At 43.3% G+C, this 23671-nt stretch overlaps 1 protein-coding gene across 6 annotated transcripts in view; it reads left to right on the top strand.

The window, feature by feature from the left end:
- Positions 1-23365, top strand: part of PARP11 (poly(ADP-ribose) polymerase family member 11) — a 35142-nt gene extending 11777 nt beyond the window's left edge. For 3 of the 6 annotated variants that reach the window (XM_060113831.1, XM_060113833.1, XM_060113835.1), the window contains 7 exons: positions 6824-6952; positions 7810-7930; positions 10244-10319; positions 13353-13425; positions 13505-13635; positions 21012-21163; positions 22895-23365. In XM_060113831.1, the coding sequence (XP_059969814.1) occupies positions 6824-6952; positions 7810-7930; positions 10244-10319; positions 13353-13425; positions 13505-13635; positions 21012-21163; positions 22895-23211 (999 nt within the window). In that variant the 3' untranslated portion in view covers positions 23212-23365. Of the gene's footprint in view, positions 1-6823; positions 6953-7809; positions 7931-10243; positions 10320-13352; positions 13426-13504; positions 13636-21011; positions 21164-22894 lie in introns of those variants that run through there. The other 3 variants (XM_060113832.1, XM_060113834.1, XM_060113836.1) reach the window with 2 other exon arrangements.
- Positions 23366-23671: the final 306 nt, after the last annotated feature.

The following is a 23671-nucleotide window of genomic DNA, read 5'->3' as shown; positions in this document are numbered from 1 at the left end:
CCAAAACCAGTCAAAGACATTATAAGACCACTACAGACCAATATCCCTAATGAGCATAGATGCAAAAATTCTAAACAAAATTTTTGCAAATCAAATCTAACAGTATATAAGAAGGTGAATGCATCATTATCAAATGATGTTTATCCCCAAAATACAAGGTTTGTTTAATATTTGAACAGCATCAGTGTAACTCATTCTGTAAGCAAACTAAAATGAAAAACTGTTGATTATTTCAATGCACGCAGAAAAAAGCATTTGACAAAATCCAGTATCTATTCCTGATAACAGACCCTCAGCAGCCTTGGGCAAGAAGAGAACTTGTTCAGCCTGATATGGGGTGTGCAGGAAAGGTTAACTCAACAGGCCTGGGTTGCTCAAACCTTGTACATTCTCAAGAAAGGCCTGTTTCCATGACTGTCCTTTGCCTAGCTCCAGAGAACTGAACTCCTGGAATGGTTTGTCTCATGAGTGTATCTGCATGCCTGAGAACTTCAGCCATGCTCCACCAGTCTGTCCAGAAAGTTTATACTGATTTATGGTGAGTTCCTTCCCTCTGGACATCTGGAACTTCAGCAGCTGATGTCATTCACACAGGCGCTCTAGGCTTACATGACCACCTCCCAATAAAAACCCTGGACACCTGGGCTCAGGTGAACACCCCTGATAGGCAACACTTTGCAGTGGTCACACATGGTTGCTGGGAGAATTAAGTGTGTCCTGTGTGACTCCACTGGGAGGGGCTGCTTGGAAGCTTGTACATGGTTTCCTCTGGAGTTCATCCCACCTACTTTTTCCCTTGTGTTTGTTTCACTTTGTATACTTTTACTGTGATAAACTGTAACCATGAGTAGAACAATTTCTGAGTTCTTCTCTTATGAACTAGAGAGTGGTCTTGGGGACCCCTGACACAAGGGGCATCTGCAAAATACCTGTATCTAATATCAAACTTAGTAGTCAAAGGCCAAGTGCTTCCCCACTAAGATCAGGAACAAGGAAATAATGCCTGTTCTTTATTCAGCATTGTACTGGTGATTACAACCAGTGCAGTAAGGCATGAAAAAGAAATAACAGGCATCTGTATGCTAGAAGAAAGAAGTAAAGCTATCTATCTATCTATCTAATGCCTATAGAAAATCTGATGGAATGTCCAAAAATCTCCTAGAACTAATAAGTGGGTTTAGTAAGGTTGCTGGATAGAGGAACCGTATCCAAAAATCAGTGTATCACTATGTACTAGCAACATTCAATCAGAAATTGAAATTTAAAATGCAATTCCATTTGCAATAGTATCAAAAATACGAAATACGTAGTCGTGAATCTTGCATAAGTGATATGCAGGGCTGTACACTGAAAACTATAAAACGTTGAAACAGTTACATAAGACCTAAATAAGTCAAGAGATGTACCTCATTCATGGGCTGGAATACTCCATATTGTTGAGATGCCAATTCTTCCACATAGGTCACTATGCAATCCCAGTCGAAATTGAAAAGATCTAACCAAAGCAGTTCTGAAAAAGAAGAATAAATTTGGAGTGCTAACACTACAGTGTAGTATTGGTATCAAGATAGAGAAAATGTTTATTAGAACAGAATAGAGGGTCCAGAAATAGGCCCACAAACAAACAACTGATCTCCTATAAAAGTAAGCCTCAGTGGAGAAAGGATAGTTCACTCCGTGTTTGGTCAGAGGTTATGTTTAACCCCCTTGTGCCAGTGAGGCTACCCCCTGTGTTGATGGGTCTGTGGGCAGCCTTGGGAATGCTGTCGTGTCTGCCCTGTGACCTGCTCTGACTGCTCCTGGGTAGATACAACCTAGAGCTTGAGCACAGCCTTCCCGACTCCCACCGGTGACTGTAATCCCAGGAGGGCTTTCTTGGCCGTCCCTGGTTCTCTATGTTAAATTTCTGCCTACTGTGCCATTCTGCTTGTATCAGAGCTCCGGGCCTCTCCTTAATGGTTTTTCATCAAAGAGTTCCATTGTTTTTCGATAATGCTCTTAGACATGAGGTTCTCTATACTCGGTTACACATAGACTCAGTCCCCTCAGGCAGAGTCATGGATCTCTTTGTCCTTAGGATGTGCTTTTCCTCCTGCAGTAGAGCCTCTGTGTCACTGGAGCTGGAGTTGGGAGCCCACTCTTCCCAGAGTGACGCCCTGGGTGGGAGGGGTGGTGGCAGCCCCTGGTCTCCTTGACTTAGCCCTCCTGCCATGAAACCACTACCCTAGAAACCACCCTGTACCTGGGTGGGAGCAATCAGCGCCCAGGATTCACAGCCGGCTGGGCCTGGACTGGAGCTTCTACCAAATGAGTGGGGACCGGGTAGAGGAAAGGAGATCGGTCCTCTGTGATGCCTGCCCGGAGTAGACCTTGTGCACTTGTGGGCAGCCTGACCCTTCCAGGGTGAAATAGGCCCAGATTGGGAGCTGGAGGGAAAGGGAGCCCGTCTTCTCGTCTGCAACACTGAGTGGGTGGGGTGGGGAGTGGTGGACCAGATCTCGGCCCAAATGCCAGACCCTTGCCTGTTCTGGAGATTTCGTAGATTTTCCTGAATAAATATTTCTCTATTTGCTAGATGATCTTAAGACAATTTCCAGAGACGTTAAATGTTGTTGTTTTTTTAATGTCCACCAGTTAAAATGCAGTTTTGCTGGGGAGGGGCCCACGGCACCCCTTACTCTGCCATTCCAAAAGTTCCACCCTGTTTGTAAGCTTTCAGTATCCAGTTTTGGACCTTCTGCCTATAAGAGACAAGGAAGTTTTCATTACCAACTATGATTTCCTCAAGGTGTTATGTTTATCCCAACAAAATAAATTATATTTTGTTTATTTTAATAAACTCATCAGAAAGGTTTTAACCAATCTGGAAGGTGGCATTATTTTTCTCCCATAGACCAGGATTTTGATTTTAAGCCCATCTTCCACCCGGCCTTTCAATTTGATGATCCAGATTGATTGCTCCCAGGCTCCATAAATATTCCGGTTGAAATAGCTAGCATTGTAGACAGGTTCCACCAGCATACCCATTGCACTGGAAAATTTACAAAACGCTTTTCCAACTTATACTAGCTTTTTTGTCCTTCTCAGCCTGAAGTGCAGGAAGTATCATCGTCTGCCAATCAAAAACCAGAAAAGCAAGGCAGATTATGGTGTTGTGGCTGATCTAATTCATTCCACTAACATTCATTCACTGCCTTTTCCCTGGTGGACAACTGGCGCACACTCCTTTTGTTGCCTGTAAATGTATTCTATCCTGGATCCATTACTACTCTGGTTACAGTATTTTAAAGTGATTCATTGAAGCTTGACCTAACTCTTTGAGCCTAATTATACAGAATAGCCATTCCTTTGGAGGATGAACTTGTAGAGAACCATAAGAGTCAGTCTTATGAAGTGAGTCTGAGTCTTTGGAAAGAAAGCCATAGCATCTGTGAAGCAAAGCAGTCACATTCAGCTTTGGACCCAGAGGAGAGAAGGAACGACTGTCCCTGTAGGAAAACGAGGCAGGGGACCGACAGCTTAGGGAAGAGCTGACGGTCCGGAGGCCTCGGGTGTTTCTAGAATCTTCTTTGAACTGCCAGCTCCATGATTCTAGACAACATAATTGTATCTTCTCTGCTTCAGGTTTTTTCCCTAAAGTTAATTGGAGAATGACTTCTCTTGTGCTTTGGGTTGTAGAGGAAAAAATTAGTGTAAACTTACAAGGAATTTTATAAAATCTGAAGCGCTTCAGGGCAGTGGTAGCTGTCTGTGGTGCTGCCCTCTCCGCACAGGGATGAAGATGAGATGAGTCTGTCCTGCCCACCTCCCCCCGCGAGAGCTGCTTACGACAGGATGCTCTGAAAGGACTTTTGTGAAACATGTCCACTTGTAACCTGGCTCACGGTGTGGTCTTGGGAACAGTGTGACGTAGCAAAGCACACATGTTGCATGTATGCTGTGTAAAGGGGGCTTTCGTATTTCCCATTCCCTTTTCTCCTAGATGGAACTCATAAGCCACATTTTTATCTTAACTATTTCCTTGAATCTCATCCTTCCAAATTTTTCTGGTTATTTTCAGAAGAAAAATAAATTTAAGTCACTCTCACTTTCTTTGTCTCTCAGAGTAAAATGAGCAAATTATGTGAACAATAAATAATAGAAGGAAGAGCAGGTGTTGTGAATAGTTAACCTACACAACTGATCTTAAATTTTAAATCATTGCCTTTTTTATTGGGTTAAAATAGATAAGGTAAATAGTGGGCCCCAAATCTGTAGCTCTTGCTCTTAGGGTGTTCTGGTTTTCATTTCTTAGTGGCCAATCCACTTTAAAACATGAAGGAGGGCCTCCCTGGTGGCGCAAGTGGTTGAGGGTCCGCCTGCCGATGCAGGGGATACGGGTTCGTGCCCCGGTCTGGGAGGATCCCATACGCCACGGAGCGGCTGGGCCCGTGAGCCATGGCCGCTGAGCCTGCGCGTCCGGAGCCTGCGCGTCCGGAGCCTGTGCTCCGCAACGGGGGAGGCCACAACAGTGAGAGGCCCGCATACCGCAAAAAAAAAAAAAAAATTGAAGGAAAAATCCCGAACATAATCATAAAGCATCCCTTGGAGAGAGTTTCCAAAAGTGAATGAGAAAATAACAAGCCCCATTCCCTGAGCTCAGGTACTGTGCCTGGTACTTCACTGCAGTACCGAGCGTCACCTCTCCCAGCAGCCCCGGGAGGAAGGAGCCTTTCATCTAGGTTCTGTGAGGAGGAAGCTGTGGCCTTGACAAGGCCATGGAAGCTTATCCCAGGTTACACCACTTCTGTACACTTTAAGCAATGAAATTTAAAGCAAATATTTTCCAAATTACCCAAGTATAGTACATATTCTTTGTTAAAAAAAAAACACAGAGATATAGGAAATCACATTTTTAACAAATCAGCAGAAGCCATATAAGTTTATATGTGTGTCTATGATGAAACACACACACACACACGCAGAGAGAGAGAGAGCAAAGCCTGAAAGTTGCACAGTAAGCAAACAGTATTGATTAACCCTGGTGAAGGAAGGTGAGAGGTGTCAGGAATGGAAATGATAGTCAAAAAGAGTCTTTAGCTTTATCTTAAATGCTCTGGTTTTTTTGCAGGGAGAGATTTTCATGTATTAGCTGCGCAAATTTAAATTAATAATTTAAAAACCCTTAAAGACTGAGGACAGAAAGCCGCATTCCAGATAAAGCTGAATCTTCTTTGACTAACTTCTTCGCCCCTTTTCTGATGACCTCTTCTTCATCACAGTCTCCACCCAAGAGTGTTTAAAACTTTTCAAAAATAATGTGTACATAATATAGGCAAGATTATAACGTCATTGATAAGGAAGTATAAGGTAGTATTCTATGGTGCTTACATGGGCAGACCCTGGATCCAGACTGCCTGGGTCTGAATCCTGGCTTCCCCATTGTGTGACCTCCTCATTTATAAATTTGAGGTATTAATAGTACATACCTTAAAGGGTTGTTGTGAGGCCCAAATGACTTAATATTTGTGCAGTACTGAGGACAGCACCTGGCACATAGGAAGAGCCCTATAAGGATTACTATTATTATGATCCTAATATTCAGGAAAAACTATGATAAATGTTTATGTATCCATCCAGACTTTTTCTGTGTGTATGTACATATGCGTATACCCACACATACAGATACATACACAAACATTCACGTGGGTAAATATAGATGTATTTTTTATTAAAATCGGGTCATACTATTTCTATTTATCGTAACATTCTTTGTACTCAGCACTATATGTTATAAACATCTTTCTGTGCCACTGAATGAAATATGAATACTTTATTTATTTGGCCACGCTGAGCGGCTTGCAGGATCTTAGTTCCCCAACGAGGGATTGAACCCAGGCCCTGGCAGTGAAAGCGCCGAGTCCTAACCCCTGGGCTGCCAGGGAATTCCCGAAATACGAATATCTAAAACAAAAATCAGTTGTATTTGGTCTTAACTAGTTGTGATAGTGGATCCTTTTGACCAAATACGTGAACATTTGATAAGACAGAAATTGCTTGGCATTAAACTGAGAATCTGGAGTGCTTATAGGTGTTGATACAGCTTACTTAAGTAGTTGCGTGGGCATTGATATATCCACCTAAGTGTCTGATTGTTTGTCTTATTTGTTAAGTGTGAGGATATTCAACATTTTTTAAAATAAAGACCAGATTTTTTAATCAGATCGTGGACAGTTTAAACAAAAAATTAAATTTGTGGTTATTTCATAATCCCAAACTGAATCTTTCCTTTTTCTTTCTAAACAGTCTACTATAGAATTTTTCTTATAAGCAATTAACCCAAAACACCCAAATCATTTCTGTAGCAGTTGCTGCTAAAAAACTGGAATGTTAAGGCCCATGTCCAAGAAAGATGTGCAGATGTGATAATTTAACATTTTAAAATGTTTATCTTCAGGGCTTCCCTGGTGGCGCAGTGGTTGGGAGTCCGCCTGCCGATGCAGGGGACGTGGGTTCGGGCCCCGGTCTGGGAGGATCCCACATGCTGCGGAGCGGCTGGGCCCGTGAGCCATGGCCGCTGGGCCTGCGCGTCCGGAGCCTGTGCTCCGCAACGGGAGAGGCCACGGCAGTGAGAGGCCCGTGTACCGCAAAATAAATAAATAAATAAATAAATAAATAATAAATAAATAAATAAAATGTTTATCTTCAGGGCCAGTGTGCGAGATAGAATGCTATTTGTCAACATCACTGTTGGAATACAGCTCTTTGTGAGAAGAAAAATGCTATGTGAAAAGCACACGGGTTATTAAAAGAACGATTTCTTCCTCTCTTCCCGGCACTTCAGAAGATGTTCCACAGAGCGGAAGAATTCTTACCCAAGACTACAAACAGCGAGACGGATGAGATGGACACCTCGGACACGCAGTGGGGCTGGTTTTTCCTGGCCGAGTGTGGGAAGTGGCACATGTTTCAGGTAACGCCCCTCGGGCGGAGCAGGCGGGGTTTCGACTCACCGAGCACCGTGGTGCCGGTGTGAAAAGGGAGTCCGGGCAGCACCCGAAAGAAATCAAACCTCAGGGAAGTCAGAGGGCGGAACGAAAAGAAAAATCAGAAATTCTTCTGGTCCTTTTCCTTTCCCCAGGTTTTCACAGTGTTTACTTAGAAGACACGGTGTGTGTTTTCTGTATGTCCAGAGTGCAAGCGTGACTGAGGGGTACGTGGTCTCGGCACATGTGAGCAAGGCCAGGCCTGCTTTGCTGGACAAAGGGAAGGGGAAGCGACCAAGCCGGTCTTAAACGCCTCTGTGCTCCTGGTGTTAGGTTAGGGGGTGTAGAGATGTCTTCTCCTCCAGCCTCACAGCAACCCGAAAGCAGATGCTAGCACTCTGTCTTACAGCCAAAGACAGTGCAACTCAGAGAAGTTACTGTAATTGGTCTTGAGCCACACAGCTCGTTAACGGTTAAGCTGAGACCTGAACCCATACTCAAGAGCTCGAGGACTTTTTTTTTTTTTTTTTTCTTACAAGGCTACTTAAAGAAGATTTGATTTGAGCCACTTAAGATGTGTAATTTTGGCAATAATTTGGAAACACTGTAATACTTTGGAAAAAGTCCTTATAACCAGTTATCGAAGTTTCTTTGCTGGAAATCCTTAAGCTATTTTCCATATGCTGTCTTAGCTGTGGTTCTCCCCGTGTGTTGGGAACTAGAACAGGTGATTAGTAAGTTTCCTCTGTCCCTCCACTCTCTGTCTCCGTCCCCCATTACTGCCTTTGTGGCCAAGCCATTCCTGTGAACAGCTGGTAAATGAACTTTCTGGTTTGTCTTAAAGCCGGATACCAACATTCAGTGTTCAGTTAGCAGTGAAGATATCGAAAAAAGCTTCAAAACAAACCCTTGTGGCTCCATTTCTTTTACTACTTCCAAATTCAGCTACAAGATAGACTTTGCAGGTATGTTTTTTTCCCTAATAGTTGTGTGTTCTTAGTATGTTGCTATGGTGAAATCTGCAGTTCTGAAAATCAGAATTAGTTGACATACTTGCAAACAACAGAGTAAATCCTTTTTGTAACACATTAAAATACCTGTACAAAAATTCAAGATTTAAAATCTTTTTGAGCAACATTGCCTTTTATAAAGGTTATTTATATGCTTATAGGTACTACCACATATGGAGATTGTCATGTATTTTCCTGTAATGCTTCTCTTCTAAGGAACACAGAACACCTCTAAGCCATTGTTTTATGCATCATCCTCTCAGCCTTTTGCAATAGGTAGGATCCGTCAGGTATTTTAAGGGTCAATCAGAGAGGTTCCACGACAGAGTCACAGGTAGCTGGATGGAGTTTTAGGACCAAAGTTCAGCTGAATGACCCATCTCTTGGTGTCTTTCCTAGAAAACTGCTCTTCAATGGACATTGCCTCCTGCCACTTTCTGCTTTTGTTGGCTCTTTCACAGATTAACCAGCTAATCTGGAAATCAGCCCTGCTTTATATTTCATCCATGATACATGGGCATGTTTTTAGGGACCCCATGAGATACCTGTTGGACTCACCCTGCAGTTTCAAGCTGCCAGCCTCAGCTGTTTATTGCTTAGAGGCAAACTAAACCTGGAGGGAGAGGCTTTCTTAACAAAAGCGCCTTTGGGCTGCCCCACAGCTCAGTCCTCTAGATGTTCTTTCCTATTTTCTGTGAGTAGAGTCCTTATGACAGAGTCAGTGCTATACTGTGGTGAGGGAGGGTGTTCCCTTGGAGGATCCAAGGCCCAGACGTGCTGCAGGAGATTTGTCCACGAAGACACTGATGACATCAGATCTCTAATGACTGTTGTGCCCCCAGAGTTAGTTCTTTTTTTTTAATCAAGAGTTAAAGCCGTTAGATTCTTACCCCTGACTAGGCGTAATATATTTTACGACATTAGGCAAATAGGCTGCCTTTAAGGGGGCCCGACATTCGTCTTAGACGGAAGGTGTCAGCAGACACTTCAGTCTCGTGTACACCTGTCAGTGTTGAAGCCATACTGAGACATCACAATGTGCAGACATCAAGCTTCATGCAGAGCACGGAGTTTGTCAGAGCTTTTGGTAGGTAGCCCAGCAAGCCACATTGTCTGAAAGGGTATTTTCCAGTAAGCTGTATTTTTTGGAAGTTTTCTCTCAGACGGTGCAGTTTGTTTAAGTCTTTATCAAAGACCAGGAGTCACATATAATAGCGCCAGCTCCCGCTCCTCTGTGTGATGGCGCTGTTTCAGAGGCACGGGCAGTAGCCTTCCCCATGCACCACTTGTAAAGTTAGCCCCCGTGGTTCTGCCACCAGCCAGCTCGGCTTCTCTATAAAAATGGTGAAAAGCAAACTCCAAACGAGGTAGTATGGGAAGAACGCAGCACGGGCTTCCCTGCATGTGCTGGGATGACCTTTCTTTTTCCCTGCGCGGTGGTCACGCCAGTGTGTGCAGATCCTAGGAGAATACGGAAAGGGCAAACACACTTCACACAGCACGGGCCTGGATGGGTGAACCCCTTTATCTTGGAGTGGAATGATGCCAGTTAGACAAGGTAAACTGACGAGAATCTCACATTAAGGCTTAGCACCTAACTTTGCGGGAATGAAGAGGGGGACCTAGTAAATATTGCCACAGCTGAGGAACAGAGGAAAGAAGAAAATGATACTTTAGTTGGTTCATTAGTCTTGCATCACTAGAATCTTTCATGTAAGTCTGTGTTGAGTCTAGCTAGGTTTTCTGTTTTTTTGGTTTAGGTGTACAATTTAAAGAGAAGGCAAGAAATGTACAAAATTTTGAAACTCTCTGAATTGTACACATTTTATCATGGTAATGTATCTTTTTAATCATTTCCAAAATTTTTGGAGAAATCCAAGTAACCTTTTTCACTTAAGAAGCCAACCAGAAGATTCAGTACTGTAATTTCTTTCTCTTTCTAGTACTCTTAATTTCCCTAAGTTGAGAACTCTCCTTTTTTCAAGTCAGTTTAACCCAAGTATGGTTACAGAAAGGGATAGACCTTACATACTGAGCCGTGTATGAGGTTAGCTTCCTCCTGTGTGAGCTTAGATCAAGCGATGAAGCTGCTTTTTATGCCATGATAAACAGATGTTGGTCAGGTATCCCTAATATACTGTGCTTAGTAGCTACTCCCAAAGCTCCATGATTCCCTGACCATCATGTAGTGTGGTTAGAAATTTTCATGACAATTTATAGCACAGTGTGTTTCTGTGACTTATCTAGCATCTTTGTCTTTTTGCACAGAAATGAAGCAGATGAATCTCACCACTGGAAAACAGCGCTTAATAAAAAGAGCCCCTTTTTCTATCAGTGCTTTCAGGTATTGTGGAGAGAATGGGGTGGAAAGCCAGAGTGGGCTTTTTCTCTCTCTTGTCTTCCTTAATATTTAACAGAGGAACAAATAAACTGAAAATGTTTCGGTAGGTTATTTAATAATCTTAATATTGATCTTTTCTGTACTGAATTTCACATTCATTGATGCAAGAGCAGTATTGTTATTTTCTGCTGGCATTTCCTTTCCTGTTGTCCTTTTCATTTCCCCTTATATGTTTGTATTTTTCAATTCTTTAGAGCACTTTGCATGGTAGTTACAAAATGCTTTATGCTCTCTGCTATAAATCCTTAACGTAACCTACTGAGGTAAGTTTTAATTAGCTTGGAAAGACTCTCACAGGACCATCCAGTTATTTGGGCCATAAATCCTAGGTAATTACCCACTTTGTCCTCACCTGCACTGAACCCCATTGGGCAACTCCTAGAAGTAATTTCAAATCTGTAGTGACTAAAGGGGACCTGGGAAGATGGGGATGCATGGGACAAGGGCACAGCCCCCTGCTCCCTGGATCTGGGTGGCAAGTTTTCCTTTTTCTGTCTCCTGCTGTCTATAGCCTGAAAAGAGAGTATAAATGCCAGAAGAGAATAAATATTTGTTATTCATATGAATGGAGTTGAAGGGCATGTCTCCTGTTTTCTGGAACGATTCCTCAATCAAGTATTGAAATCCCTGCTGTTCAAAGAATTTAAAATGAAACAGAAACAATGCTAGCATGTGAATTGTAGGAGATGCCCATTTGTTCCTTTCAAGGAGATATTTTGAATGGATTAAAGATAGACATTTTTAAAGTTTCTGTCAGTTAGCTTCTTGAGACTTTCGGCTTACATTTTAGGGTCATGATTTAAAAGTTACTCAAGTACTTATATAATGAATGCTCTAGTACTTCTGTGGAAGGGAGAGAATCTTACTTCCTTCCCAGCTACATCACATCCTCATTCTTAAGTGTAAGGGTTTTAATAAAGGAATTACTTATCTTCAAGGGGTGTGGAACCTGGGAGAAAAATGAGACATAATAATGGAAAATTGTTATTGTAACTGTGTGTTATTATATCTGGTACCCTTTGGTGGGGAGAAGCACTTATTGGGGTCAAGCACTTTGTTCTCTCACAGACTGTACGAGCCATAGAACAAAGATAGGAGAGGGAGAGAACTAACGACAACAGAGGACAAAAAACAAGATAATAAGAGAGGAAGAACAGTTAGGATACAGCAGAGTGGTGAAGATGAGGAGGTATTGATACACCGATGTTTATTTATTACAGGAATACACTGAGCATTTTTTGACATGCAAAGTGAATCGTACATTTCCTGTCGACAAGGAATTTATAATTAAGGCTACAAACATTAAACAAACAAACAAAAATCTTTTCCATAGCTAAAAGATACATCAGGCAAAGTAAACATACAAAAAAAAAAAACAAAGAAAACCTGGGAAAGGTATTGTTACTCGGTATCACAGTCAAGGGGTTCATCTGTATAGTATTTGAAGTACTTTTTGGAATCTCTAAGTAGAAGACCAGCAACCCCTTAGAAGGATGAGAACAGAAGAATTCTTAGAAGAATTTGAACAGTTCATGCAACGTCACTCGTAATAAGGGAAATACAGATTATACCAGATTATTTCTTACCATCAGATTGACAAAAATTCTCAAGTTTGACAACACACTCCTTTGGAGAGGTTGTTGGCAAATAGGCATTCTCTACATTTCTGGGGGAAATGTCAATGAGTATAGCCTTCGAGGAGGGCACTTCGGCAGTTTCTGTCAAAATCAGGAATAAATATATTCTTTGACTCAGAAATGCCATTTCAAAGATGTTATCCTAAAAATTGACACGTGGCCGTGTACAATGACAAAGGGACAGACTTGTTCTTTGCAGCATCCTTAACAGTAGCAAAGAGTTGAAAAAGGCTAAATGTCATCAGTCGGGGACTTGTAATCAGTAGGGGTGTGTCCATGCAACAGTGTCTGCCCTGTGCCAGGCTCTGTGCTAGGATGCTGTCTTACCTACTGATATGCAAGGATCTCTAAGAACATAGTGAAAAAAAAGAGCAGTTGCAAAAGACACACGATTATGCTACCATTCGTGTGTGCAAAAAAAAAAAAAAAAAAAAAAAAAAGGCTTGTGTTAACCTAGAGAAGTTCTGGAAGAATACCCAAGAGACTAAAAACAGTAGAGGTGGGAAGTGAGAAGAGCAAGAGGTGAGAAGCCCAAGGACTGGAGTGGGAGGGAAACCATCCACCGTTCACTTTTTTATACCTATTCATCTTTAAATCATATGATTGTGTGATCTTCCTGAAGTTAAAACGAGTTAAAAAATTTGCTAAAGATAGGCTTGAAATTTATGGATGTCTTCCATAACCTGCAGTCACCAGGAAAAGGATTCATATCAATATTATCGGTCACAGCCTTTTGCCATCCAGCTCGCCAAGATCATTGTTTTTTTCTGTGTTCACATCCAGTGGCTTAAACATGGTGGATAACTTTACTGGCTTCTGCGCTGAGTGAGTTCATGCGGACTGTGCAGGGGGATAGTGGACAGTAAAGAGAGAAAGGTTTAGGTTTGAGTTAGATCTTGAAGGATGTTGAACATGCAGCCGAGGGTTTTGGATGGTATTTAATAGGCAGTATATATCTGTTAAAGAGGTTTGTTTTTTGAATCAAGAATTTTTGATTTTCTTCTTGGAAATTGCTTTTCTTCACCTAAAATCTTCCTACATTTAAAAGAAATTCTGAAAAAATAAGAAAAGACTGAATTAAACGACTATTTTTGAAATTTTAATGTTATGTAGGATCAGGCGTTTCCCATCAGATTTCTCAATTCAGCCCCTAAAAAGCTGCACACAAGCGGATATTCAATAAATATTTTAAAATAAAGAAACCAAGGACTACATTTAATTTGCATTTGTCACAGTACCTCAGCATGAAAATTCAGCTTGGGAGAAAACGTCTAAGTCATTGACAGTGATTCTAATATTTTGTTTTGTCTTTTTTTTTTTTTGTCTTTTCTATTTAAAGTTATATCTGTGAAAATGAGGCCATCCCCATGCCACTCCACTGGGAGAATGTGAATACCGACCTGCCCTATCAGGTGAGAGCAGCACCGACCAACTGCAGGTGGGAGAGGTTGGAAAGAACCCCAGTAAAACTGTGCAAACTTCTCTTTCCAGCTCATTCCTTTGCACAATCAAACACACGAATACAATGAAGTTGCTAGTCTCTTTGGGAAAACAGTGGATCGCAGCAGAATTAAAAGAATTCAGAGAATTCAAAACCTAGACTTGTGGGAGTTCTTTTGCAGGTGAGACAGTTTCTACTCTGACCCCCCTCCTTGGCCTCTGAGACTTTTACAGTCTCAGAGACGGTGAAGCACAAAGGTTTAATCGTATTCATGGTCAGTGGTACCACCACGTGAGCTGTGTAGATGCACTGTACGTGTTTTGACCTGGTTTTTCAGCTCTTTTCCGCATCCTCAGGGAGAGCTGCTCTGTAAGCCAGCATCAGCATCCCGTACAACACTGTCTGACAGCCTCTTCTGCACTGCTTTCAGAGTTCCGAGCTGGGCATCGTGGCTGAATCAGCATTACCAGGGGGTCTGGGGAGCTGTTTAGTTCTGTTACTATGACTTTGTTGGCTCAGACTTCCCAGCCTGTAAGTCATTTGCTTGTTTTTAGTTTTGAAGGACATTGTAAAACGTACCTTCAAATTCCCTGCTTAGCCCAGGGTTTATGTTCTAGATTTAAAATCTCCATTCATTACTCAATTTAGGTTGGAGATGACCCATTGGATTGCTTTGGTGTGCACTTAACCTAAAAATAAAGCCCATTACAAGAAACTTAACAGGTGTTGTCCACATGAACACATTGTGCTGTATTTTTTTGAATAATAAGCATTACTTAAAATAAGTGATTTTCTGAAATACTTTTATTAAATCTGTGTTCAAGGTTTGACGTCTAATATTTTTTAATACAAGCATTTAACCTTTAGTCAGGAAAATGTCAAATAATAGAGTCTGATGTCATGAACCCTGTGTATCCATCATCCTGATTTAGCATTTATCTAGATTTACCATCATAATCTATCTCCTCTTTTGCTATGTTATTGTTGTTGCTGAAGTATTTTAAAGCAAATCCCAGGCCTTAACTCATGTCATTCTCATATACTTGAAAATCAGGCTGACTTTTGTTTGGTGATAATATGCGGAATTCTTTCATACTTCTGGTAGGTCAGTTCCTACAGCCTGAGTAAACTCCAGGTTTTATTCTCATAATAGTTTATATTATAAAATAAGGGTTTTCAGCTTGTATTCTTTGTAATTTTGAGTCTTTGGGCCCAGACCACTTTTATTTCTGACAGTACTGAGTTTAACTGAGTTTAGGTTTTATTCAGGTCTTGTTTAGGTGATTCTTTTGTGGAGGAGTATGGAAGCCTCCGTCTTCTTTGATCTTATTCTCTCAGTGAATAAAGTAAGTTTTCCTAAAAGGTTCTGATGAAGACTTAATTCCTTCTTCTTAATCAGGCCTCTGAGGTGGAACTCCTATCAGTCTTCCTCGTAATTTTAAACCTCAGTTAATTCCTAGTGGTAGAAATGTTCCAGTGAATCCCCAACGCATCATATACTAAGAATCTCACTGGAGATGTTTTTACTCTGTAGATGCCATTCATGATGTTATGTGAGGTCAGCCTATAGAAATCTGTGATGGGAAATGAACCTGCCACCTGCCGTGACAGCGGAAAATACTGAGTCGCATTTTAAGGACAGCCTGTCATTCTGATCTCTGCCTGAAGGACGAAAATAAACTCGTCCACCCCATTGTCATGTAACCTGTGACTCAGTATACAGGCGGGAAGCCCACATGAGTCCAGCAGATGTCAGTTTGCATGTTGTCCAGGCCTTCCTTCCTTCCTCCCTTCTTCCAGAAATATGTTCCAGAACCAGCTTTGTGCCAGGCACTGTTCTAGGCACTCGGGATGTAAGAGTGCACAGGACCAGAGCTTGGACAGAAGTAGGTTGTGTGTGGGGTGTCACGGAGCACTTCCTAAGCCCGTGGCATCTAGGCTGGACGTGGGAGGAAAGGGGAGGGCACCCCAGGCATCGGGAGCAGCATGGGCCAGAGATCGATGACAAGAGGGAATGTAGAACATTGAGAGGATTTCAAATAGGACCGAAGATAGGATGAATGGTGAGAGAAGATGCTAGAAAAGGACTCGGGAGGTAGAGCGTGCAGGGGTTTGTGGGAGACCCACTGGGTGGTCGTGTGATTTCCTCCATCAGCCTTATGAGTTGGACTGACCTGGCGTCTGGGTCAGAGGGTTGGCACAGGCCAGGCCACGCGGGGCCTTGTAAACAAACTAAGGGGTTTGGGTTTTTTCCCTGGGACAGTGGAAAGCCATTGCAGGACTTTAAGCAAGGGAGTGATGGAGCTGATGTGCATTTTAGAAAAATGATTTATCAGGCTGCACTGTGGAGAAGGCGTTTAAAGCAGTGGTTCTCAGTTAGGGGTGATTTTGCCCACCAGGGGACGTTTGGCAAAGACTGGAACTGTTTTTGATCGTCGTGGGGTAGGATGGGGGTGACCACTGCATCTGCGGGGCGGAGGGCAGGGGTGCTAAACATCCTGCGGTGCACAAGAAGGGCCACACGACAAAGAGCTCCCCAGCCCAAAACGTCGGCAGTGCTGAGGTTGAGAAACTGGTTAGAAAGGGTGACCAACCAACTTAGGAAATTGTTTCAATCGTTACAAATGGGACACAGTGGATGGCCTGAGTCAAGGTGCTGTCGGTACCACTGCAGTGAAGAGGACTGTTTTGAGCTATTAAAGATACAGAATGCTATTGCCCGGTACTCGGTTTAACGTGCATGATGGGGTGGGTAGGGGAGATGGGAAAGATAACTCCAAGGATTCAGACTTATTTGTTCTCACTGACTGAGGGAAATGGGTAGGAACAGGTTTTGGTCTGGGGAGGACGGGGCGGGGTCAGCAGTTGACACGCGGGTTGGGAGCTCAGGAGAGCCGTGTAGACAGAGATACAGGTTTTGGAGTTACTGGAAAGTTTGGGGTCACAGAAGCCACAGGAATTGATAAGGTGACCAGGTATTGATGTCGATTAGGAAAAGAAGGGGGTAAGGACCAAACTCTGGAAGGAACGAGCAGAGGAGGAGAAAGCTCAGGGAGGAAGCGGAGAAGTGACCACATGAAGGTGAAGAAAACCCGTAGAATGTGGAGTCACGGGAGCCAAAGGAAGAACCTGGTTGACACAAGTATGTGTCATCCTCAGGGTCACATACGGCAGAGACACCAAGAAAGATGAATGTTGAACATGTCCTTTGGATTTTGCAATAAAATATCCTTGGTACCTAGGCGAGAGCAGCGTTGGTAGAGGCTATACTGTGTGTACAGCAAACGCCGGCAACTCTTTCAAGGCGCTGGGCAGTGAGGAGAGAGAGTGAGAGATGTGAGAAGGTGGGGATGTGGGCGCGGGAAGGGCGCTTGGTTTTGTTTTTCGAATTTGAAGATGGGAGAGACCTGAGGAGATTCACATTATTATAGGAAAGAACCTATGCAGAGGGAGAGTTTAAAAGACAGCAGAGAGAGGGCGGGGTGATGGGGTGGGACTCAGAGAACACGGGTCAGAAGGAGAGAGACAGGGTGGTCCAGTTAGATTTACAGATGAGGAGGGGGAGGGGATCGGAGATGAGGTAGGTCAGGGAGTTCCTTCCTGATACTTCGTTTCCTTGGGGCAAGAAGCAGTGAGGTCGCCTGCAGAGAATGAGGTGCTAGGAAGGGGGATGTGAGGGGGAGAGGAAAAGCGGAGACAGGAAACAGCCACTGTGGAACACGGGACGGGGGTGGGGAGAAAGAGCTAACCTGGGAACCATGGGGTCTCCGTCAGTGTCGAGGGCTGAGCTGACGTGGGAACGTGCGGATTTGGGGTGGGAACCATGGCGATGTTGTTTGATTGATTCCAGCACTCCCAATTCCAGAGCAGTGAGGGGACACGGTTGGGTTGGTGCAGGGTTGGGAAGGATACGGCAGCAGGAAATAAGAGCAGGGAAGGCGGCTGCTTTGTTAAGAAGGCTGATTTAGGTGCGAGGTTCTGCATCCTGGCTGCCTGTCAGAATCACCTGGGGAAGCTCTTGAACCTGTATGGGCACCTGTCACCCATCCCAGAGCCACTGAATCAGAGCCTCTGCGTTCTGACAGTTGTATCTTTAAAAAGGTCTACAAGTGATTCCGGTGTTCAGCCAGGAGGGAGAACCGCTGGTCTAAACTGGACGAACCTATTTCAGTCCAGAGCGCGAAGCTCTTCCTGCTGCATTTGGAATGTGGGGCACACCCAGCCTGGCCCGGTTGGCACCCTAGTCCCTGGGGGGGAGGGTACTTTTAAGACATCTTTGAGAAGTGGGTGCAACAGCATTTTCAGTAAGTTCAGAGATGAGTGTGGGGTTGGGCAAAGGTGGGCAGGGTGGTGGAGAACCTAGTTTGGTTTCAATCCTGTGACTTTCCCTGAAGGTTTAACTGGAGCCCAAGAGGCCCTGGAACCCAGTGTTAGCCTTTCTAGAGCAAGGTCATAGTGTGAGTCTCTGCTTGTCCTGGGTGCCTTGGCGATGGGCACTAAAGTAAACCGTGCACACCGTGGGGGGTGCAGAGCTGTGACCACCCCATCCCATAGACGCTGTACCTATCCAGTGACTGAGCAGAGTTTCGGTGCCCACACTTCGGCTCTTTCACTAACCACCCCTTCACTTACCTTATCTAAGAGAGACTTGAGTGAATTTTCAAACCAAAGTTCATTCTACACCTGAAAAGTAGTGACGAGTGAATATCCTGATTATAGCGTGGATTCTAGTCATTATAGACCGTGAAGCTTAATATTTGAAGGACATATGTTAAAGAAATGTTTGCTTAGAAAAAACCAGAATGAATTCACTGATGTTCCGCTAACTAAGAGGACTGCCGTAGTGGTAGGTGGATAAGCCCCTTAGACAGTGTAACTTGATTTCTACGAGTGGTTGAGAAAGGTCCTTACGTTGGAGGCGAGATGGAGAGATGGGTGCCGGGTGAACATACAGAGGGAGAAAGTAATGTCTGGTTAAAAGCCTTATCAAAGAGTAACTTGAATGGCATGCATGCTTTCTCCTTGAGCCCTTCCACACCTCTGTCAGGAATTTGGATGAAAATGTAGGAGGCTTGCTTATCACCCTTGTGAAAGGTTCAAAACTAGAAGGGGGGGCTTCCCTGGTGGCGCAGTGGTTGAGAGTCCGCCTGCCGATGCAGGGGACACGGGTTCGTGCCCCGGTCCGGGAAGATCCCACATGCCGCGGAGCGGCTGGGCCCGTGAGCCATGGCCGCTGAGCCTGCGCGCCCGGAGCCTGTGCTCCGCAAGGGGAGAGGCCACAACAGTGAGAGGTTAAAAGCCTTATCAAAGAGTAACTTGAATGGCGTGCATGCTTTCTCCTTGAGCCCTTCCACACCTCTGTCGGGAATTTGGATGAAAATGTAGGAGGCTTGCTTATCACACTTGTGGAAGGTTCAAAACTAGAAGGGGAAGCTTACTCGTAGGGTGAATTAATCAGGAGTCAGAAAGACCTTGGAAGATTCAAACAGTGAGTCTAAACAAATGTGATTATCTTCTCTTAAAAAGATTTTTTTCTTAGTTAGAAAAGCAACAAATGTGCATTGTAAAAAAAACAAGGCAGACAGTACATAAAGGTCTCAAAAGAAAGTTGGCATAATTTGTTCTTTGTGAAAACATGCTGGCTTCTTCTGAAATAAATGTTTGTTTAATGCACATCCTCCTAACGTCATGCTTAATGGTCTGAAAAGACTGTCTCCGGTAGATGAAAGCATGAAAGCGTATGCATTTGAATTTTGATACATGCTGCCAGAGGGCTCTGAGAAAGACCATATACATTTCCATTCTCTCATCATTTAAGGGCAAGTGTCCTTCCCCCAACCCCGAACAGTCCCTAAGCTGCCTGCTCTTTATAAATTCTATACTTTTAAAATTACTATATCAAGATAGAGCTTAATTGAAATAAACCTATTACATGAGATTTAGAAATCAGTTGCACAAATCTAGCGAGCCTAGAGAAGCCTGCTTTGAGAAAGCCCCGGCAGTTTTAACTGACTACAAGCTTCCATCAGTAGCATGATGCCTGGTGCAGAGGGAGCTCAGCTCGGCGCCGTCCCACGACATCTAGGCCCTGTTTCTGTTTCTTCCCAGCATTTTTGGCCTAGAAGGTGTCCAGCAGATTCCTGCCCACTAAAGGCTGTCCAGGGTGGAGAAAGGCCTAGAAGCTGTGCCATGGGAGGAATAGTTGAGACAGTGGTGTCTGTTCACCTGGGGAAGAAAGCCTATCAGTGTTCACAGTTATTCCTGGATATTTGGAGTTGTTTTGTGTTAAGTGTTTGGTTGTTCTGTGTTCAGAAGGGAATAACTAAGACCGATGGTAGAAGTACCAGGGAGGCAGATTCTGGTTCACCGTCGGGGGGTGACTTTCTCACAGTTACAGCTGATGGTCAGTAGACTGGCTGCTGTGCAGGGCGGGGAGTGCTGGACACGTGCGCGCGGATCAGGCACCGGGCAGCTCTCACTGCAGAGCTAACGGGGGAGGGGTCTTTTTCATCTTAAAGACATCTTTTGAATGAAATATGTTTAAATGAAAATGCAGCCAACAGTTTACAGACACCCGTGTACCTACCAATCAGATTTGACATTTTAATATTTGTGACATTTTCTTCATCTTTGTGTCTGGGTTTTTTTGCTTTTGTTTTTGTTTTTGTCTTTTTAAGATACACAGAATTAGAGATCAAGGTGGAGTGTTTCCCCCATCCCCATCCTCTCCTCCTTCTTTCCCCCTCAAGTTGCTGTGATACCTTCTTATCCATGTTTTTATATTTTTTACTACCTATGTTTGTATACCTCTACAATACACATTATTATTTTGAGTTATAGGTCTCTTTTTGCATCATTCTTTTTACATTAAACATTATTTTTCAAGAGGTATCTACGTTAATACATATAGATCTAGTTCATTATTTTAACTTTCATGTATAAATATATAATTATTCATTTTGCTGTGAAAGAATTTTAGGCTGTTTTCGGTTTGTTTGTTTTTTTACTATTACAAGAAGTCCTACATTGAATAGCATTTTATGTGTTGGAAGAGGATTGGCCATTGGCAAGAGGTTTGAACTGGGTGGCTTCACGTCCCTCCCAGCCCTAAGATGCAAAGTTCAGTTCAGTTTAACCAACATGTCCTACTGTGGGGATAAAAAGATGGTCCGTGCTCAAGGAATTCACTGTTTAAAGACTCTGTGAACTAGGTATTATTTACTGTTTGTAGTGTCATTTTTAGGCATCTGTAAAGCTTGGCTGGTTTAGGCGATCAGTCACTTTACTATGATGGGGCATTGTCTGGGATATCTATAGTTTTTGGTATAATTTTCAACATTCAGTGTCAATATTAACTAATAATTTTTGATGAGATGATTTATGTGTCCAAGATCATTTGAGATTATTTTTTTTACAGACCTATTTGTCCACTTATGATGTATGTTAAAGAACTGTGTTCTGTTTTACCCTTTCTATTGAGGTTTGCTCCTTGAAAAATTCATAATGCCACTTATGGTAGATATCTGTGTGTTTTGTGTCTGTGTATTGTGTTTTTAGGAAAAAGGCTCAGCTCAAGAAAAAAAGAGGTGTGCCTCAGATTAATGAACAGATGCTATTTCATGGCACCAGCAGTGAATTCGTGGAAGCAATTTGCATTCATAACTTTGATTGGAGGATCAATGGTATACACGGTGCTCTCTTTGGAAAAGGTAACTATCAGAATCCAGTTGGAGCGCTAGAAGAGAATCTCCTCTCCTGAGAGAGGACTGACTGTTTGTAGCTCAGGGGCTTGAGAGTCACTAAGTTAAAAGTTACTGTACTGGGTTCCTGGCACACCCTCAGAGTTTCTGAGACACCGAAAAGCCACTTCCTGCGTGTGCAAGATGGAAGGAAGACTTTTTACACCTCTACCAGATTAGATAACCCCCCAAGTCCCAGTCATTCAGATGGGGCATCATATCCAGATTAGCTGATTTTTGCATTATGACGTTTACTTTCCATGCATAAGTCCTTTCCACAGATAAACCCATACACTGAACTGCTTTATGTCAAGTACATAGGGCACTATAAAATAAATCAACTAATGTGTGCATTGTACGTAGGTCCATTTTTTTGTTTGTTTTATTTTTTACAAAATGATAAGTAGGAATATTAATGAGCATCAAGGAATAATGGGGGAAATCCTCACCTTTTTTCTAATGTGGTGAAAGTCTGAGTTCTCCAGTTTGTGCTCACTACTCAAGCAAATTAAGGAGAGAGGGCAGGGGAAAAGGTAAGGGATGGACATTTCTTTGCTTGGTCCTTATTTTGTACCTTCCCTCCAGCAAGAGAACTGGCTACCACTCAGGGTTGGGAGGTGCTACTTTTTTTTTTTTGCAGTACGCGGGCCTCTCACTGTTGTGGCCTCTCCCATTGCGGAGCACAGGCTCCAGACATGCAGGCTCAGCAGCCATGGCTCACAGGCCCAGCCGCTCTGCGGCATGTGAGATCTTCCCGGACTGGGGCACGAACGCGTGTCCCCTGCATCGGCAGGCAGACTCTCAACCACTGCGCCACCAGGGAAGCCCAGGAAGTGCTACATTCTTAAGAGTAAATTAATTTTAAAAATAACGACTTTAAAGGCCATCCCATTTATTTAACTGTAAGAGGATCAGAAAGGTGTTACATTAAGTCCCGTCGGATTTGGGTAATAGGAGACTTTGCAGTTCATTTCCGAAATGTTTTAGGGTAAGTATTCCCTTCATGATGTCAGCCTCCTAGGCCTACCATTTTGGAAGAGTCGGATTCTTCGTGGAGGTTTCCTCTTTAGGCAGCAGACAAGTGAGGTTGTCCTTTTGGAACATTCAGGTGTGAATAGGATCACACTCTCCAGAAATCTTTTCCTGGATATGAGGTTCTCTCATCTCCAGAAATATTATTGAACGGTTACCCTGTAGCACAGAAATGTGGTTTCTTGGGGTTTGAAATCATCTTTGCAGACCCATGGTTTCACTGTGCTCTCCAGTGGATGCTTAGATGGGTGGGTGGTGGATGGGGAAAGGGTGGAAGGAAACAGAAGTGGGAGGGAGGTTCGAGCAGTGACAAGGCAGGTCCTGTCACTTGTAATCACAGAAACCATTTGTATCCATCTTACGTATTGGATTTCTTTATAAGACTCTTTTTGAAAACACAAGTCTGGTTGCTACATTTTGGTGGGGACGGGGATGGTGTTGGTGGTGGGGACTCTGGTCTGTACTAACAGATCTATCCCAGTGGCAGCCTGCATCACAGCTGTCCATAACAGACGGATTTCTGTTCTTTTCTTCAAAAGTATTCCATGTCTATTCCTGTTACACAATTCCGTGTGTCTCTTCCCCTAACAATCACAGTGGGTTTTTTTTGCTTGTGTTTCATACACTCCTTGGAGTAATCTTGGCTCTTTGGGCTCCTTTTTGTTTAAGGAACCTATTTTGCTCGAGATGCTGCTTATGCCAGCCGCTTCTGCAAAGACGAGGTAAAGCATGGAAACACATTCCAGATTCACGGCGTAACCCTGCAACAGCAGCATCTGTTCAGAACGTACAAATCTATGTTTCTTGCCCGAGTGCTGATTGGAGATTACATAAACGGAGACTCCAAATACGTGCGCCCTCCTTCCAAAGACGGGAGCTACGTGAACTTGTATGACAGCTGTGTGGATGACACCTGGAACCCCAGGGTCTTCGTGGTGTTCGACGCCAACCAGATCTACCCCGAGTACTTGATAGACTTCCATTGAGTTCATTTCCAAGCTTCACTGTCGAAGAAGTTTTATTCTTTTTGGCAGGGAGATCGGCTTGCCAGTCACCTAGCTGCTCAATGTTAATTATCTGATACTTTTGAAGCAGATATGGAAGAAAGGGGCCTCCCTATAAAAAGACATACTAACTTTAGGGTTGGTTTGTTGTTGTTTTGTTTTTGTCCATTACTCATATGTTTGTTACTCATGTTTGTTACAGATCGATACCATTGCTGTTTTAACACCTGGGGTGAAAGACAGCGGTCAAAACGCAGTCAGCTGAGTCCCTCCGTCTTTAAAGTTTACATCCGTGTCTTCAGGGTAAATGTTTTCAGCTCAAATAGACTTATTAATACGTATGTTCAAAAAATAAAAATATAGACCTAAAGGTGTCCCTTCAGAGGAACTAGGCCCTTGTAAACGAATTCTGAAATGATTGTCCACCGATCTACGTGTTGCT

Source organism: Mesoplodon densirostris, chromosome 11, assembly GCF_025265405.1.
Source record: "Mesoplodon densirostris isolate mMesDen1 chromosome 11, mMesDen1 primary haplotype, whole genome shotgun sequence".
NCBI lineage: Eukaryota > Metazoa > Chordata > Mammalia > Artiodactyla > Ziphiidae > Mesoplodon > Mesoplodon densirostris.
The sequence above is the reverse complement of the archived record's forward strand: the minus strand, read 5'-3'. Positions and strand labels throughout refer to the sequence as shown.